This window comes from Coregonus lavaretus (assembly GCF_964263955.1).
Source record: "Coregonus lavaretus genome assembly, chromosome: 28".
In the NCBI taxonomy this organism is placed as follows: Eukaryota; Metazoa; Chordata; class Actinopteri; order Salmoniformes; family Salmonidae; genus Coregonus; species Coregonus lavaretus.
In genome coordinates this window covers 20,461,685-20,476,184 of record NC_140015.1, presented here as the reverse complement: position 1 = coordinate 20,476,184, position 14,500 = coordinate 20,461,685, and the positions used below count along the sequence as shown (strand labels likewise).

The 14,500-nt window shown below is 45.0% G+C and overlaps 2 protein-coding genes across 2 annotated transcripts; one reads left to right on the top strand and one right to left on the bottom strand.

Moving 5' to 3' along the window:
* LOC311103393 (telomerase RNA component interacting RNase-like) lies at positions 1–2,070 on the top strand. The gene is made up of 3 exons (XM_084144959.1): positions 1–849; positions 1,213–1,290; positions 1,378–2,070. Exons 1-3 carry the CDS (start codon positions 586–588, stop codon positions 1,480–1,482), a joined length of 447 nt encoding a protein of 148 aa, XP_084001085.1. The 5' UTR covers positions 1–585; the 3' UTR covers positions 1,483–2,070.
* A 281-nt stretch (positions 2,071–2,351) lies between these two features.
* Positions 2,352–14,038, bottom strand: LOC311104280 (ubinuclein-2-like). Its single transcript, XM_084146070.1, has 17 exons — positions 13,453–14,038; positions 12,951–13,082; positions 12,716–12,823; positions 11,921–12,031; positions 11,704–11,810; positions 11,057–11,522; positions 8,884–8,954; positions 8,629–8,758; positions 8,356–8,462; positions 8,094–8,204; positions 7,080–7,223; positions 6,931–6,981; positions 6,771–6,813; positions 5,512–6,639; positions 4,873–5,077; positions 3,190–3,258; positions 2,352–2,962 (listed from the first exon to the last, which is right to left on the bottom strand). The coding sequence occupies exons 1-17, from the start codon at positions 13,762–13,764 to the stop codon at positions 2,895–2,897; spliced, it is 3,363 nt and encodes a 1,120-aa protein (XP_084002196.1). The 5' UTR covers positions 13,765–14,038; the 3' UTR covers positions 2,352–2,894.
* Positions 14,039–14,500: the final 462 nt, after the last annotated feature.

Here is a 14,500-nt window from a genome sequence, read left to right as displayed (position 1 = left end):
GACGTAAATGATAAAATGAAATGCAACATGGCGGATAGCAAGTTAAAGAAAACCACATTTGGACAAATGTAGCCAATATATCCGTAATATACTTCACTTTGAGAGTCGTTAAAAAATATATATTATATATAGCTAATGTGGTTAATTTTTGTATTATGCAATAGTTTAGCTACTCATGACTTCACATAATTGTTTGGTCATTAGCTAGCTGACATTTTTCGAATAGCTGGCTACAACGCTTACGTTAGCTAGCCACCAACAACAAGCCTGCATTTTTTTTCGCCGTGAGGACATGTGCTAGCTAGCTGGGAGGTGGACAAGTGTCGCTCCGATTAATTTATGGATTTCCAAGTTTTTACTTTGAGACGCCCGTTCTTTTTTTAATTAGACGGCTTCGTATGCTAGCTACTTTGGCTCAAAGGTTGCTGCTTAGTTTGGGGCTCGGGTGGAGTCTGTCAACGATAGCATTTTTTTTGTCAGGTAACTAACTAGTTAGCCGGCTTTAGTTTGTGTTATTGACACAAACGACCAGAGAGCACAGTTGCAGAAAGGAACTAAGCCCTGCTACGTCGAAAAAAAGTTAACATGGATCCGAAGCGTGGATACAACAGAAGACATCAAAACAGCAGCGATTCGAGCAGTAACAGCCCGGGGTCGCCTGCCAGTCCTGCACCGGGAGTCAGCAAAGCAGCGGCGGGCAATTCATTTGCCAATGATGGAAGTTTTATGGAGATGTTCAAGAAAAAAATGGAGGAAGAGAAAAGGAAAAAAGAAATGGACCAAGATAAAAGTACTGCTGACGAAGGACAGTCGACACAGGAAAAGAAGACTCCAAGTGTGACCAGCTTTGTAAGGGGTTTGGCAGTTGTTAGCTAGAGATTGTAGCCAATGGGATGTCTCAATTAACAAATTACAAACATGATTTTGTTTTTTATCCACCACACACAGCTCACGTTAGTGAATAGTTACGTCACCACCATAGGGATACATTCACACGTGAAGAGGTGCACTGCAGTGTCACCAACGATTAACCTGAAATCCACATCAGGTCTAGACATAGGAAAGCATTCATTAGCTACTCAAGACTTCAGGGATGTTTCCCGTGATAACATAGGCTTGTTCTGTGTTCTCTCGTCTTGTGTAGTCTCCATCATTGGCAGTCCACCCGCAAGGGCTCGTATAACGGTTTCAGTCTTCTATCCCCTAACCCAGGTGGGGAAGCGCAGAGGTGGCTCTAAATTGGCCCTCAAGACTGGCATGGTTGCGAAGAAACAGAAAGTGGATCCTGAGGTTCAATAAATATTTTTTTCCAGATTGTCTTCATGAAATACCACTTGTGTCCTCTAAGCCCTTGTCTAATTATTTATTGTTTTCCAGATGGAGGGCAAGGGGGATGGCTGGACAAAATACATGGCAGAGGTGAAAAAGTATAAAGCCCACCAGTGTGGCGATGATGACAAAACCAGGCCTCTGGTCAAATAGACTCTGGAGAACCTTTAGAAAGAACAATCAACAGGAATTGGGACAGCCATCAAACCTTCTGCCAGACTTTTTACTCATTACAGCTGTATAATTTGTCACCTATTTAATATTTGTTTAATCTTGTTTTTCTCGTTTGCGTTTTGGGTTTAAATGAATGTCAGCTTGTGTGCTGTGTGGGGCAATAGTAGTTTGATGTAGAGTTAAAAAGGCTTTTGGGACTATTGGAGTACATTAATGGTCCTGCCTGATTATTTAAGGTTTATACTGTCAGGATTGTAGCTCCTGGATTAAGTCATGAGTTATTTTTTGAGTTCGGTTGAGATATGGCATTTGATGTCAGCTAAATCAAAGTTGAAATTATAAGCACCGCCCATTGACCTGTGTGTTGTGCCTTGGGTGTGTTGGCTTTGTCTGGACCCCTAACCCTAAAGAACCTCTGCTGTTTCAACCTCAGTCTGGAGGAAGCACAGAAAGTTGTGCAGCCTTGAGTGTTGATTCATTTGCCTTTTTGGGCTGCTTCAGATAAGCAACCGTCAGGCAGTTTCTCCTGTTTGTTACCCCTGTCAAATAAACTTTTGATTAATCAGACTCCATTCCTTTACTCCAGGTAGCATGGCAAAGTGTTTCTTGGCAATACTGACCATTTATGGATTTTAAGAGCCGATATTGAGACTTACTAAAAGTATATCCGAGTGGGAAGAACTAACTTTCCACTATGTGGATGTTACTGGCTTGTTTTCCATTTTTATAGGTTATGTCGTGTTGTAGCACTTCATAAAAGCGAGTGAAGGCACAAGACATGAGGGAACCGACTTACCCATGCTGATGACCATAGAAAGTCACCAATATACAATTTTGTTATAATCCTGCATAGTTCATGGCTTTTTGTTTTATTGAATTTGGTGGAGTTATGTACAGCAAGAAATACAGCTCCAGTCCCTAAACAAATTCAACAATGTTCGCATTAGTATGCTTTCTTACAGGTCTTGATAATAATTACACTGAAAAAGAAGCACCAAATAGACACACTAACCCAGGTATCAGAGAGGGTTACACAAACATATTTGCACACTGACCCTAAAGAATAGTGCATTCACACACACACACCAACAAGCAGACCACTCATTCATTATCCCTCCCTGACCACAGTGATAAAGGTCTGTTCTGTAAACATTGACAAAAACAAACTTGTCATTAAGCCTTACAATTTACAATATTAAAACCGATATCAAATTGCTGTTAAAATAAGTAACGCAGCCGGAAGATTATCGAGAGGGTCCAATTCCCCATTTCAGCCCCATCCTGCGTTTGGGCAGTTCATCTGTCAGTCATTCAAAGTAGTCCTAGTTCCTGATTTGTCCTGATAGCTGTCATATCATAGTGGATGTCCTCAGTGTTCCAAACAGGTGTGGTCAAAGAGACTTCCTCTTCACATCCCCTCCTTGGGTTTGATTGACATCTGGACAGGAAGAGTAGAGTTCTTGAAATATTGATAGGAAACAAAAACAAATATTTAAACACATAACACAAATAACAACCACTGACATGACTAAAGCGACAGGCATGCAACCCACCACCAAACAAGCACAGAGACTACGGAGGGACAGACAGGGAAGATGTCCCCAAGAAAGAAAGAAAACACCAGACATTTGAAGTGACAGCGGGCTGAGAGCAGAGAGCGGGGTCACAGGGAGGGACAGATTTTACCTGAGAAAGCGAGCTGTAAGTGAGGAGGCAGAGCAACCTGAGACCCTGACTGGAGACTCTTTATCAGATCTGAGGAGAGACAGGAGGACATGGGAGGGAGGAGACGACACACAGAGGAGAGTGTAGGTCAAGGGCATGGTGGGATAGGAAAGGCAGTGTAGACTAAACAAGAATGGGAGGCAAGACAAGAAAACAAGTTGAAAGGAAAAAAGATGAGCCAGGTCAAATAGTAAATGGATGTAAAAGCACAGGAGAGCAGTAGATTAATGGAAGAATGACATTTTAAAGAAGAGGCACAGAGGGAGAAGGGGAGAAATGAACCAAAGAAACTATATGTGAGAATGTCAGACAATGGAGAAAAACATTGCATGCTTCCAGACACAACATGGGGATTTAACACAATGGTCCAACAACATAAAATACACAAAAACAAACTCTACACACATACCAAGACATCAACATACACACAGACTAGATTAAAGCAACCCCATCTCAATCAACAGCTGTTCTACATTCATCAACTCCATTCACCAAATGTCATAATCCTTAACGGGAGGATACAGGGCATTCGGAAAGTATTCAGACCCCTTCACTTTTTCCACATTTTGTTAATTTACAGCCTTATTCTAAAATTGATTAAATTGTTTGCCTCCCCCCTCATCAATCTATTCACAATACCCTATAATGACAAAGCAAGAACATGTTTTTAGATTTTTTGGCAAAAAAACAGTAATTTACATAAGTATTCAGACACTGTTCTTTGTTGAAGCACCTTTGGCAGCGATTACAGCCTCGAGTCTTCTTGGGTATGACGATACAAGCTTGGCACACCTGTATTTGGGGAGTTTCTCCCATTCTTCTCTGCAGATCCTCTCAAACTCTGTCAGGTTGGATGGGGAGCGTCGCTGTACAGCTATTTTCAGGTCTCTCCAGAGATGTTCAATCGGGTTCAAGTCCGGGCTCTGGCTAAGCCACAAGGAAATTCAGAGACTTGTCCCGAAGCCACTCCTGCGTTGTCTTGGCTGTGTGCTTATGGTCGTTGTCCTGTTTGAAGGTGAACCGCCGCCCCAGTCTGAGGTCCTGAGCGCTCTCTGTACTTTGCTCTGTTCATCTTTCCCTCGATCCTGACTAGTCTCCCAGACCCTGCTGCTGAAAAACATCCCCACAGCATGATGCTGCCACCACCATGCTTCACTGTAGGGATGGTATTGGCCAGGTGATGAGCGGTGCCTGGTTTCCTCCAGATGTGACGCTTGGCATTCAGGCCAAAGAGTTCAATCTTGGTTTCAACAGACCAGAGAATCTTGTTTCTCATGGTCTGAGAGTCCTTTAGGTGCATTTTGGCAAACTCCAAGCGGGCTGTCATGTGCCTTTTACTGAGGAGCGGCTTCTGTCTGGGCACTCTACCATAAAGGCCTGATTGGTGGAGTGCTGCAGAGATGGTTGTCCTTCTGGAAGGTTTCTTTTTTCTTTTTTTACATTAGCAAAAATGTCTAAAAACCTGTTTTTGTCATTATGGGGTATTGTGTGTAGATTAATGAGAACAATAAATAATTTAATCAATTTTAGAATAAGGCAGTAACGTAACAAAATGTGGAAAAAGTGAAGGGGTCTGAATACTTACCAAAAGCACTGTACATTTTTCAGTTTTTCATGTTTCTGTGGCCTGGCTGTGTCACTCACTCTGGGTCAGGGAGAATGCTGAGCTGTTGCTGGCTGAGGAGCCACTGGCCCCGGTGCTGGAGCCGGCTGTGCCCCCTAATGGGGGCAGGTTTAAGAGTGAAGGGAACTGGAAGGGCAGGGAGACGGGAACCAGCCCCCCCAACATCCCAAAACCCAGTGGGAGAGACGGAGCAGAGCCAAGAAGGCTGCTGCTGGCTGAGGACACCTGGAGGACAAAGGCATATAATTAAGCAATAAGGCCAGAGGGGGTGTGGTATATGGCCAATATACCACGGCTAAGGGCTGTTCTGGATACAGCCCTTAGCCATAGTATATTGGCAATATAACACAACCCCCTGAGGTGCCTTCTTGCTTTCATAAGCTGGTTACCAACGTAATTAGAGCAGCAAAAATTAATGTTTTGTGGTACTCGTGGTATACGGTCTGATATACCACGGCTTTCAGCCAATCAGCATTCAGGGCTTGAACCACCCAGTTTATAATTAGAACTACAGACCCAGACAAAATATAAAACATACACATAGATCAAATACATAAATACACAGATAACACAAACCACACAGACGATAAACTCATTTTGAACATTTGCTGCACCATGACCTTGTCCCACCCATCTACCCTCTCCTACTTCTCACTTACCTGTGGCAATTGAGAAGAGACAGACTGTGTGGAGACAGATTTAATAGGCTTAGCCCCCTGAATGGTTCCACCTGCCGGCCTTTGTCGCTGATTGGTCGAGGTTGTGGTAGGGGAGGGACTGGATCCCGAATGCTTGCTGATGGATGAGGTGTTGGTAAGGCTGGTGTTGGCGCTGCTGCTGATGATCTGAAAGGGGGTCTTCTGCCCTCCTGGAGGGGTGTAGCTGCCCTGGACAAGTTTGGCTGGCCCTCCCGGAGCACCTGAGAAAGGTGGGCGGAACCCTGCTGGGCTTTTGGACGAGTACTGGTGTATACTGGAAGCTGCCTGAGGCCTGGGATTGGGGGAGGGTGAGGAGAAGGTGGTGGGCGTTAAGGGGTTGGGGAGGCGAGGGGTGAGTTTGATGATGGGTGAGGTGCTGCTGTGGGAGGACTTGGTGAGAGTGGCCTGCATGGGGGTGATGAAGTTGGACTGCTGCTGAGCTTGGGCTCCTGAGAGAGAGTGGGAAAAGGAGGGAGAGGGGGAGGAGAGGGGGGGGTCACCGCTGTTGGCTTTAGTATTATTGCTGCCAAAGCCCTTCTGATTGGGGGGCGGCCGTGGCTTAGGCTGGGAGTGAGAGCCGGGAGTGTTGGCTTTACTCAGGCCCATCCCAGCAGGCCTCTGAGTGCTCAGCACTGATTGTCTGTGAGCCTGAGCCAAGGCACCTCCACCCTTCATCGACCCCAACCCCTCGCTCCTCACTGAGGACAGAGAAGGGGAGACGGTGGGAGGCCGAGAGAGAGAGGAGGGGGAGGAGGTAGAGACGTAGAGAGGTGTGTTGGAACTGGGCGTGTTGATGGTGTTCTTCTTGTGCTTCTGGAGAAGAGGTGAGGCGTGGAGGGAGGACGGGGCGGTCTTGGGCCTATCAGGGGAGGGGGGGCTGTCCCCTTGGACCAGGCCCTTGGCTGCGTTGCTGAGGAGGGCCAGGGCCTGGGAGATGGAGTCCAGGGCGGGGGCGGTCAGCTCTTCATCCAGGGAGTCCAGCAGACAGATGGGCTCAGCGGGGGACTGGGAGGGCCGACAGGCCACTGGGGCTACAGGGGAGGGGGTCGCACCAACTGAGGGGGTGGATCTCTGGACCCAACCACCCTCCTGGAACACCAAACAACATAGGAGATAGAAAGAGCAAACAATTAGTGTGATGATCTAAATCTATTCAAACAACAATGGTATTGAAATTACAAGCATGCAAGTAATGCATCAGTAGACTGCAAAACACTAACCTTGGGTTTAGACTTGGGAGTGGGAACCATCTTTTTCTTTGCTCTGGATAACAGTGAAATCAAAAGGAAAATGAGTGCATAATTAAGAACACCAGTGTTAACCTTCACTTAAATATAGTGATTTTTAAAATAAGCAAAGTATATCAAAGTAATGACTCACGGATTGCCTGTGAGGTGACCATGGACCATGAGGCTCTCTTTGAATAGCATCCTGAGGAGGAGAAGAACATGGAGAGATGTGGTGAAATGCAAACTAGGTTAAATGGTCAAATGTTACACTTCAACATGCAAACACACACACACACTGACCTGGCCTGCATCCAGCCCTTGGGCCACAGTGGTTTCACCTCAGTATCCATGAAGACCTTGAGATAGTCCTCTGGAGACAGGGAGCTCTGGCCCTCCAGCTCATAGCAGCCCAGCTTCACCCTCACCAGGTTACACAGCAACATCCTACAGACCAACACACGTTTCACCAACTATGCATTACAATTTGTGCTCCACTGTTGGCGAATGATTTGTTCTTTTTACTGAGTCATGATTCGCTTTTCTGAGTGACTCGTTCATTTTAGTCATTCGTTTGACTTGCTGGCTGCATTTAATTCTACAGCAGGATTCATACGCACTCCTTCTGTGACTCCGGAGATGTGCTCCGACCAACAACTGTTCGTCATATGCGCGCAGGCAAAATAGATAATGCTGCAAGCAGCATAGAGAAGAAAAAATACAAGTTTAGAACTGATAATTGATTGCATGGTGCAAGAATGAACACTATGATGGACACAGCTTTTTAGAACCAAAAGATACACAGCTTCTGCTCAACGAACTCGAGAACGAATCGTTGTGAACTGCAAACGATATTGTGCTTATCACCCTCACACCAGTCAAGCAATGCATTCCGCCAAGAGTTTTTCACAATCTAGTCCGGTTGCGGCCACAACTAGACCTTGTTTCAAATGTACCAAGAAATAATTGTATTTGTATGTCTAGAAATCAACAAATATACATTGTTTAAATCACACTTTTACAAGTCTGTCACAAATGACAGCTCCAATAAGCCCCTTATGGTGAACGACCTATGAACGAGAGGCTTGTAGAATCATGACTATTTCGAGTTTTCAGTTTATCGTTCGCCTGGGGTCCTGCGTGCTCTGGGCATTACTGATTCAAATGAACGAAATGAGTCGAAAGATTCATTCATTTGACTGAACGAGTCGAAAAGCTCTGAGTCAGTAAAAAGAGCCGAACTTCCCATCACTACACTAAACCAAAACACCTGTATAACATAATTGTATGACATTACATTCACAAATGAGAGCTCACCTGAGCTTCTCATCCCAGACAAACTTCTTGCGAGGTCCCATCACTCTCTTCCCAGGCTTCTCCTCATCCTCCTCTTCTGATCCGTTCTTCTCCCCCTCTTCTGACTGCTGCCTGTAAATACACAACCCAGAGAGAACACTGACGAGGCATGGAAAAATAGACAGCAAGGGACAAAAGGGTGAGGACAAAAGGGGAGGTAGGAGAGGAAATAAGAGGTGAACAGAATGCAGGAGAAGAAAGGAGCCAGAGGAGAAGGCCTTACTTGGCCACTTTGGCGATGCAGTCCATGTTGTATCTGGCGATCTGCTCTGGCATCACGCTGCACACAGCCAGCTTCAGCTTCAGTAGAGGGGAACGCAGACGGTCATCCTGGATGACAGCGGATGGAAAGGGTTACAATCACACACACCAGATGACACTCACGCCACACACTCCGTTAACAAACATAATCTACAATTAGATAGAAGCCAAGAACAGGCATATGTGCACACACAAACATACACATAAAATGTCAAACATTTTAGTGCATACACACCTGGATATTGAGGCTGAGTTTCTTTAGGCGTTTGAGCAGAGCCTCCTTGTTGCAGGGCACAAAGGCCTCGAGATGGGAGTAGACTGAAGAGCGCACTGCTGCCGGCTGCTCCTGAACCTGCAACTCAATACTGGCCAACACACAGAGGCAGAGGGTTAGACATTAAGATAAACACTGACTAACACATGCAGAGAGATGGTCAGGGGAGGAAAGACAGTTTGTACAGTTGTAAAGACACTCAGAACTAAGACTCACTCCAGTAGGATGTTGTTCATGTCCAGCGTGAAGAACTTTTTCCTGCCCTCTTGATCAAACTGATGAGAAGCCTGTTTGTTGGAGAATAATTTAAATTCAGAGATTCTATAAAACAAAATAAATTATGCTCAATGGACACTGAAATGTAATGCACCGTAATACAACTTTGCTTCTTTAGTTTAGATTACCTATATCACTGGATACAGTGAGGGAAAAAAGTATTTGATCCCCTGCTGATTTTGTACGTTTGCCCACTGACAAAGAAATGATCAGTCTATAATTTTAATGGTAGGTTTATTTGAACAGTGAGAGACAGAATAACATGTCAAACATGTTATGAATTGATTTGCATTTTAATGTGGGAAATAAGTATTTGACCCCCTCTCAATCAGAAAGATTTCTGGCTCCCAGGTGTCTTTTATACAGGTAACGAGCTGAGATTAGGAGCACACTCTTACAGGGAGTGCTTCTAATCTCAGCTTGTTACCTGTATAAAAGTCACCTGTCCACAGACGCAATCAATCATTCAGATTCCAAACTCTCCACCATGGCCAAGACCAAAGAGCTCTCCAAGGATGTCAGGGACAAGATTGTAGACCTACACAAGGCTGGAATGGGCTACAAGACCATCGCCAAGCAGCTTGGTGAGAAGGAGACAACAGTTGGTGCGATTATTCGCAAATGGAAGAAACACAAAATAACTGTCAATCTCCCTCGGCCTGGGGTTCCATGCAAGATCTCATCTCGTGGAGTTGCAATGATCATGAGAACGGTGAGGAATCAGCCCAGAACTACACAGGAGGATCTTGTCAATGATCTCAAGGCAGCTGGGACCATAGTCACCAAGAAAACAATTGGTAACACACTACGCCATGAAGGACTGAAATCATGCAGTGCCCGCAAGGTCCCCCTGCTCAAGAAGTTTGCCAATGAACATCTGAGTGTTGTGGTCAGATGAGACCAAAATCGAGCTCTTTGGCATCAACTCAACTCGCCGTGTTTGGAGGAGGAGGAATGCTGCCTATGACCCCAAGAACACCATCCCCAACGTCAAACATGGAGGTGGAAACATTATGCTAAGGGGGTGTTTTTCTGCTAAGGGGACAGGACAACTTCACCGCATCAAAGGGACGAGGATGAAAATGGGTCGTGGATGGGTATTCCAGCATGACAATGACCCAAAACACACAGCCAAGGCAACAAAGGAGTGGCTCAAGAAGAAGCACATTGTGGAGGGAGCTGAAGGTTCGAGTTGCCAAACATCAGCCTCGAAACCTTAATGACTTGGAGAAGATCTGCAAAGAGGAGTGGGACAAAATCCCTCCTGAGATGTGTGCAAACCGGATGACCAACTACAAGAAACATCTGACCTCTGTGATTGCCAACAAGGGTTTTGCCACCAAGTACTAAGTCATGTTTTGCAGAGGGGTCAAATACTTATTTCTCTCATTAAAATGCAAATCAATTTATAACATTTTTGACATTCGTTTTTCTGGATGTTGTTGTTGTTATTCTGTCTCTCACTGTTCAAATAAACCTACCATTAAAATTATAGACTGATCATGTCTTTGTCAGTGGGCAAACGTACAAAATCAGCAGGGGATCAGATACTTTTTTCCCTCACTGTAAATAAATCACCTGCCCTTTCACCCCTCCAAGCCTCACCTTATTGTCTAAGCCTCTCTTTGACTCCCTTCGTTCCAGTACCTCTCGCTCTTGGCCTCCTCTCCTCCCTGCCTCCACTCCTCCTCTCTCTACCTTTCTCTCCTCTTCCTGATATTCCTCTCTTGCCCTTTCCCTTCACCCTCACCGTTCTGTCAGAGAAAGAGTGGGAACTTGTTTTCCCCTCATCACCTCCCTCAAAGAACATCACTGCTCTCTTGTTGCCACAGCAACCTCTACTTCTCACTCCTACTTGTGCCCCTGAGAGAATGCCTGTGTTACTCTTGTCTCTTTATGGAAGGAAATATCAGAACGGTGACAATCATCACTTTCCATTTTTAAGGGGGAAAAAAATCAATGCATTCCATGTAATGTGCTTGAACGTTTTCAACGAGCAGTGAGGGCCTTCAGACCCTACAAATCAAACAAAGAAACTGACTGAAGACCTAAAATATCTCTAAATATGAAATATATCTGCAGCTGGATATGATTGAAGATGTCAGTCACTTACCACTCGGAGGTCCTCAATGCGCTTACTGAGAGGAGCAGGCAGTCCATTGGGCAGAGGAGGAGGGGGCAGGAGACCTCCTTGTGCCCCCTGGACCCTACCCTGGACCCTACCCGGAACACCATTCTCCCCCTGTGCAGGGCTGGAGGGCTGAGGAGAGTCCAGCAGCCCAAAGTCCAGGTCGCCCATCATGTCCTGCAGCATGTCATTGTTATTGGCCGAGCCCAGCAGTGACATCATGGCAGGGTCGTTGGCCAGGTCGGCCATGCTGATGTCATTGGTTTTAGGGTGGGTGTTGAGTAGGGCACTGTTGGCGTTGTGCTGGCCACGGGGCAGACAGGGGTTCTTTTTGCGGTTCTCCTCCTTCTCCCGTGTGAAGCGGCGGAGCATGGCGGCCAGATTCAGAGAGTCCTTCATCAACTTCTTCCTCTTCTTCTTCTCTGGCCGGTGGACATTCAGGCCAGACACTCTGGAAGATAACATAAGACCGTTGCGTTGATACATGGAGGTTGTTACAAGCCATAGACATATAGAATGAATATGAAGCACACGGCTCAAGTCAAAGTTGGGCAATAAGTTCATACATCAAATATGAGCTTATACATCAGATAACTTCAGAAGTGGCACAACAGACGTATAACATTGCTCACCCTTGCTTTGGCATCCTGATCTTCCTGGGCTTCTTCTCATCCATGTTACTGCCATCTTGCTTTTTCCTTCGCTTCTTTATCACATGCTCCTCGCCATCTTTCAACTTCTACAGACAAGAGGAACAAAAACTGAGCTTGTCACATGATATAGAAATAGAGTTTAACGCTGAATAATATTTGTTCATATATTGAAAAGGCATGTGTGTGTGTAACCCACCTTGAAGTCCTCTCCCTCTGACTCGGAGGCTGCTCTGAACTGCAGGGTGCCAGTGTTGATGTAGAACCCTCCCAGCTTGGTGTTGAGGGAGGCTGGCACCAGCTCATCATACTGAGGGGGTGAGAGTAGGTAAGGGATAATCAACAAGGGACTATGCATTCTCTGGAAATAATAAACTACATGGAAGGTGTGTTCGACGACACGCTAGCGGAGTGGAACTAACCTTCCATGGAGTTGCATTATTTTCCAAGTTCATTATCCCTTTTATACCATGGCTATAATTTTACAACGTTACAGTTAGAAATGTGTTCAACATCCACTGAAGTAGCTAGCAAGTTTACTAGATATAGTAGCTACAGTAGTTGCCTTGGTAACCAAACAAACAGACTTGCTAGTTTAGCTAACCAAACAATCAGTCCTAGCTTGCCATTATGAAAATTGAATTCAACAATGGCAATAATGTTCTCAATTCGACTTTTGCTTTCAAATGCAGCTCAAACATAGAACATGTAAGAATGAACTACAGCCATTGAATTCTACCGTGCTGATATACTGTGCGTTATAGGGAAATAATGCACGCTCTAGAATGCCCTTCAGGCCAATCAGAAAAGACTATTCAACAATGCCATGGTATAACGGGTTACAAACAGCAGAGAAACTAATATGCAAGTATGGGGGAGAGGAATGCAATGTGTTAATGAAAAAGTATCTATGATACAGTGGCTAAGGGTAAAGTGCAAATATGTTCAAGCATATGTTGACACTTGTTTACATGAGTCTGAAGAGGGTACTTACAGCCTCAGAGTTATCAATGAATGGGTCAGTCTCATCGTAGCCAAAACCAATGTCGATGAGATCCTGCACCCTGTCCTTCCTCTTCTTTTTCCCTGTATTGCCCTGTGACTAGAGGAAACAAACGATTACAATTGATTAGGTGAGAATATACTATATATATATATATAATGCAAATGTAACTAATTAAATCTATGTGTAGGCCTATTTGTTTCCACCACAAAGTAAAGGGACCTACATATTTGCTCTCAAATTTCTTGGCGAGCGCCTCTACTTCTCTTCTCTCCTTCTCGTTGTCTGCAAAGGGGTAGTTGGGGTCCAGGTCTGGCGTCAGGCCTTTAGGAGGTCCTGGAGCAGGAGGCTTCTTCACCTTCAAGAGACAATCACGAATGTCAGAAAATTAGAGTTGGTAAAATGGGTTCAAATGTGGGTTTTTAGTAGCTTATTATTTAATCTTACAGAAGTTGTACATCCAGCAAGATGGGAACTTGATGTGTCATTACCATATTATATGATTTATATAACGGTAATATAAACATGCATATCAAAATTAGAATGTTATAGCCTACATGAAGTTGGCATGCTTACATCATATCTAAGAATACTGTAGCTACAGTTGGCCAACATCGCTCTTGTTGACAACAGCACCAAAGCCTCGAGAGCTTACTTCAAACTGCCTACGCGTTCACCGGCCCGGCCTGTGTTAACACTTGTAGCCTTGACTGATTTCACGACTTTACCTGAGTAGATTGAACCAGTTCACTGTAGTTGAATTCAGCAGATCCCCGTTCGCTGGGTTCGGGCAAGGAGAGGTTCAAGCGCACTGTTACACGTTTTGTTTCCGCTGAATCCCCGTCACCGGCTTTCACGTTACCGAATGGACTAGCACCCGTACCACCTCCTGGCCCGGTTGCTGCACTTCCACCCCCTCCATCTTCCCCCAAACTGATTTCGGCCTCATCTTCCCGGCGGCGTTTCTTGGACTCCGAAGGCGGTGCATTGTTGTTAAAGGAAGAGATTGTGACAAACGGTACTTTTCTCGGCTCGGCCATTTGATGCTGACCGTCACAGAGCCCCTCGCTACGAACACACAAGGGAGGGCGAGACTTCACTGAACTAACGTTACTGTAGCTTGCTATTTAAAATTGGGAATGTTCGACAACTAACGTTAGCTAGCTGGTAAGCTATGTCAACTAATAAAATGACTTAAACCACACAGTGGTATCTTCTGTACCTCCCAGGTTAGCTCCAGGGCCTTTAAATCACGAGGAAGAGTAGTTATAATTGTTTCAATGAAATTGTTAGGTAGCTACCGCAAAGAGGCATCTGAAGTAGCCATCTTGACCATTATTATCATTATTCAGTGAGAGTAGTAACTGGGCGTGCGTATGAAAAGAAAGCGGAAGCAGAACAGTCAGGGAGCAGTCTTTGACCAATTATAGAGTGAGAACGCCCCTCAAGAACCGCCCACTTCGCATACTAGCGCGAATATGGAGAATCGATTGTTCCCTGGCTCTGGCACGCACGCGGGATGTTTTGACGAGGTTGCTTGGAACACTTTTCCCTGGACTGAAGGCACTGGAACAACGCACGACTACCTTTCATTAGAAAATATGCATTGTAACCAACAAATTCGAATGTTTTATATTGCTGTATGCATGATAAGCACTGGTCTTTATGTGCTCTAAAACGTTATGTCAAGGTCAGCAATAGTGAAAGCACAGATGCAGTATAAGATTAAAATATTTATTCACATAGGCAAATATGTACAGAATAAATGTGCAAAAA

Bases quoted from the DNA above. Each gene is read 5' to 3' on its own strand.
- LOC311104280 (XM_084146070.1), bottom strand. From the start codon at position 13,764: ATGGCCGAGCCGAGAAAAGTACCGTTTGTCACAATCTCTTCCTTTAAC. The intron at 12,824-12,950 runs GTAGGTCCCTTT...TGTTTCCTCTAG, and splicing joins AGAAATTTGAGAGCAAATAT to TCACAGGGCAATACAGGGAA. The intron at 11,811-11,920 runs GTGGGTTACACA...TCTTGTCTGTAG, and splicing joins CAGAGGGAGAGGACTTCAAG to AAGTTGAAAGATGGCGAGGA.
- LOC311103393 (XM_084144959.1), top strand. From the start codon at position 586: ATGGATCCGAAGCGTGGATACAACAGAAGACATCAAAACAGCAGCGAT. The intron at 850-1,212 runs GTAAGGGGTTTG...CCCCTAACCCAG, and splicing joins CTCCAAGTGTGACCAGCTTT to GTGGGGAAGCGCAGAGGTGG. The intron at 1,291-1,377 runs GTTCAATAAATA...ATTGTTTTCCAG, and splicing joins AACAGAAAGTGGATCCTGAG to ATGGAGGGCAAGGGGGATGG.